This window comes from Mustela nigripes, chromosome 9 (genome assembly GCF_022355385.1).
Source record: "Mustela nigripes isolate SB6536 chromosome 9, MUSNIG.SB6536, whole genome shotgun sequence".
Lineage (NCBI taxonomy): Eukaryota > Metazoa > Chordata > Mammalia > Carnivora > Mustelidae > Mustela > Mustela nigripes.
This window is the reverse complement of record NC_081565.1, coordinates 44,007,604-44,011,992: the sequence shown is the minus strand read 5'-3', so window position 1 is coordinate 44,011,992 and position 4,389 is coordinate 44,007,604. Positions and strand designations below refer to the sequence as shown.

Genomic DNA, 4,389 nt, shown 5'->3' with positions numbered 1-4,389 from the left:
AAGAGGAGATAGATTGTTCAAATTTCTTTTGAAAGAGCTCAATTTTTGAGCAGAACGATTATCATTGACATAAAAATTAAGCACCAACCAAAAAACAGTTGTCCTTTCTCAAATTTTCTCTAAAGCATGACAGATGTCTGAGAGTTTGGGTATACAAAAGGACTTTCTTACTAATAAGTTATCATGAAATAAGCAAAGATTATACAAACAAGTAGATTCTGAACATGCATTTTATAAGCAAAATCTACAACACACTAAACACAATGTAGTTTAATTCTGATCATTCAGAGATGAAAATGTTATTTAAGCTTAAAACTTGAAATTTGAGCATGAATAATCCTTTTAAAGTCAGACATGGTTATTATCTAACTTCTTCCTTGGTCCATTACTTCCAGTGCATAAATATATTCATATACTGTCTATATCAGATGGGTAAGATATATTTCAAAAAAGCAAGTTTATAGTAGAAAAATGAGAATTTGTAATTGATTAATCACTAAACTGGAAAATTAATAAATTGTGTCATTCATTCATGAGGATTTTGTGACAAATTCTCAGTGAAAATCTGTTCCTTCTAGCAAAATAGTGAATGATATTTTGGCCGTGGAATCAAAATCATGCTAATAATTATTTAGTAGGTATTGATAACTCAATTTATTAAAAAATTTGGTATGAGTTTCATCATGGCAATGCTCCTAAACTGACTAACCTATGTCTAAGACTAAACAAGACAAAAAATGTATTCCAATATTCTTCAAATATGTTAGAAATATTATAAATATGTTGAAGAAGTTTAGCAAGGATAGCTTGTTCTATGATCTACAGATGCACTCATTCCAAATTGGTTTGATTTATATCCTAATTTTTTATAGAGGAAAAGATAAAAAAAGTATGGTTTTGTGAATAGCAGCCATAAAAAATGGTGTTTAAAAATACCAATCCTTCTTACTAAATTTTTTTGCTAACAGAGCATATTTTTGTTGCTCATTTCTTTAAAGTATAAGTCCTCTTCATTGCACAACAACCAATTATGAAAATAAAATGTCAAGGTATGATAATCTAAAGTTTTAGTTTATTTTAGATCAAAATAGATCATCAAACTTTTCTAAAATCAACTTTAGCCACCTCTTTAACAGGCATATACTTTGATATCACAAACATCTTTCATATTATTTATGATGCTTTATCAGTTAATCAGCAGAGAATTTGAACAAAGTTGAAATATATATTAGCCTGAACCCATGTTATGGGACATTTTGGTTTCAGAGATTTTTTCAGGAATTATGCTTAAAAGTTGTCCTCACTTTTGTATATGTGTGCCTCATTCCTTTACAATTTTTGTTTACATACTTACGTTGTACACGATTTTTAGACAAAAAGTGCTTAAAAGCTATGTAAACTAAGTATTTTGCTTGCTTATTCAAGATTCCCAATTTTGCCACATTGTGGCAAATATTTTTAAACATTTTGATGCACTATACCTTTATTATACAGGGTTTTATCTCCCCTATTTATTTATAGGGAGTGAAAAATGTCAACTCATTCAAAGAATATATTTCTCTGCTAATATAAAGTCATATAGGATCAAAATACAAAAAGCAAAGTGTCCGTAAAATATGCATTTACGACTTTCACATTTTAGATTGTGATTCTTATTGATAGACCATTTACTTTGATGCAGGCATTTTATATACAACATCTCAATAAAATTGTTATGTTTTTGAGGTAGAGGTTGCGCTCATTTTAATTATGAGAAAGCTAAGGCTTGGAGAGATATATAAACTAATTTAAACCCAAAGTTATAATTAAGTAGCGGTAGGCTGATATTCTTTTTTCCTATTCTTCAATTCCTATGGCCTCCTAAAACTTCTATTTTTTCACTATTAGAAAATGAAGTAAAGTTGATAGAAATACTTTTCATATATCCACCTATCCTCACCAAGATTTTTCTTATATTTTTTGGTCAGAGGGTAAGATTTATATATTGACAACTAAGTATCAGCTACCTTTAAGCAAAATGCACAAGCTGTCTTCAAAATCTAGAATAGAAAAATCACAGAACTACATTCCCTGGTACCTTCTTTGTAATATATGTAATATATTTGAAACTTTTGGAATATGTCACAAATAAAATGAAAAGTCCAGTTTATGAAATAATTTCTAGCTCTAGCAAAAACTTACATTTTTTTCTTCAACTGCTATTTTCTATCACGTAAACACTGTATTATACCCACGATTTTTGGGGGGGGTACAATGGTATCCTCTTTACTACTTAGTCCGCAAAAGTGCCTACTCAGCAAAAGGCAAAAAGAGTGATTTTAGAACATCTGGTGTTGAAATCAACCACTTTCCCCCCCTCCCCAATGAAACCTCAATGGAGAAATCACTCTGGAGACTTCCCAAATACAAATAATTCGTAATTTCTTAAAAATTATTTAACAAAATAAGGCAAAGTAGCTGTCACTGACTACGCTCTAATGCCTAAAATGTAATAAAAATAATGAAATAATGAAAAATAATAAATTAGTTTATATATTTATACTATCTAATCTTTAATTATTTAAAACTATCACTTACATTAAGCAAAAATGGTAGCTTCCAAAGAATAAAGTCAGATAATAAAAAGTAAAATTCATACATGTCATGTATATTTCTTAAACATGTGTAAAGACGTAACACACTTCAAAGAATAGTCGCGGGATGTATCTAGGTTATTTTTAATGCATCAGATTTATTTACCAATTTAAAAGATCACTTGTAGGCAGATGCTTTAAAAATTTCCTGGGGGTAAACAAATCAATATATATGATTAAGGACTAGAGCAGGGGGCAGACATAGGATTTCCTAAGTAATAAATATTATCTTTTTAATAAAAAGTTGGTACTTTATAGGCTATCCAAGTAATACTGACTTACAAAAACAAATGGTGACCATGTAAGGGATAATGGCTAGAGGTTTTAGGGGACTGAAGTATGAACAACAAATTCAACCAACCCAAAATGCATTATTCATTCCTCATAGAACCAAACAGGAAGGGGGGGGGGTAGTAGAAGAGGTCCTCACAACACCCTGAAAAGTTCAGACATTAGGACGTGTTGACTGGCACCCATTTCTTGCTGTTGTCAAACCCCCCCTCCGTTTCTAGGCCTCAACCCTTGGAAGCCAGCAGGGGCAAGAGGCAGGTGCTCTGCACTGTGGGGATCCAGCGGGCCCTGCAAGCTCTCCACCGCAGGCGACCGACGCCGAGCCCCGCTGGCTAGCGCGGGGCGGGAGGCGGGGGCGCGGTGGTCCAGTCCTGCCGCCGAGGGCCCAGGGCGTTGCTAGGTGCGGGAGCCGCGAGCGGAGAAGGAGGGGCCGCGCGAGGCCCCGCCTCCCCCCGGCCGCGGCCTCGGGCTACAGCAAGGGCTCTGGGGGCTCCGCGTCCGGGGCGCGCAGGCCTGAGTCGGGTGCGCGCAAAGGCGGTTCGTCCTTGTCGCCACACGGGCGCGGCCCCCGCTGCTCGAGGTGCAGCTGCAGCAGGGCCCGGCGGTACATGGCCTCCAGCTTCTCCAGCCGGGCCCTCAGGGCCCTGGGGCTGCCTGGCTCGTCCTCCAGGCCGCCGCCTCTCGCCCTCCGGTTCGTGCTGGCCTCCTCGGGGCCCGCGGTGGCCCTGGCCGCCTCTGCGGCCGCCCCGTCGCCACCCTCGCCGGGAAGCCGCAAAGCCTGACGGAAGAGACTGCGGTTCTCGCGCTTCAGCCGCCGGTTTTCAAGCCGCAGCCGGGCGTTCTCTTCGCGCAGCCGCGCGTTCTGCCGGTCCCGCTCGTCCCGCGCGCGGATGGCCTCCAGGTGGCTCGCAGCCAGGTCGGCGAACCGCTCCTCCAGCTGCTGTCGGGCGCCGCCCGCACGGCCTCGCCAGCCCACGCCACCGCCGATGCCGCCGCCCCCACGAGCCCGGCCGGGGCGGCCCTGCCCGCGGCTGTCCCCACCGCCGTCCCCACCGCCGCAGCTCCCGCGCCTGGTGGCGCCACCACGCATGCGCCACATCCGTCCCGTCCCGACCGCGCCGCCAGCGCCGCGGGCCAAGGGGCCGGCGCCAAGGCGCGGGCGACTTCGGGGCCCGGCGGGGCGGCCGGGGCCACGGCGGCGGAGGAGAAGAGGTGGCGGGCGGCGGCTGCTGGCTTGGGGCCAGAGGGGGCCGGGAATTTGCCCGCTCCGAGGCGTGTCTTGTCTCCCGTGGTGGAGCTGCCCCCCTGGGCCTGCGATCTGCGGCCAGCTCACACACAATGCCCCCGGGGAGCGCTTTGCTGCTCAGCCCTCTGGCAGAGAGGGGGGGAAGAGCGTGTATCCTCCGCTGGGTTCTGCCGGGCGCTTCCGTGCAGGCCTGGGCACTGCAGGAACCAGCGGGCCTCG

At 43.4% G+C, this 4,389-nt stretch overlaps 1 protein-coding gene across 1 annotated transcript; it reads right to left on the bottom strand.

Annotated features, from left to right (window-relative positions):
• Positions 1-2,711: 2,711 nt before the first annotated feature.
• Positions 2,712-4,038, bottom strand: TUSC1 (tumor suppressor candidate 1). Its single transcript, XM_059411546.1, has one exon. It carries the CDS (start codon positions 4,021-4,023, stop codon positions 3,394-3,396), a length of 630 nt encoding a protein of 209 aa, XP_059267529.1. The 5' UTR covers positions 4,024-4,038; the 3' UTR covers positions 2,712-3,393.
• Positions 4,039-4,389: the final 351 nt, after the last annotated feature.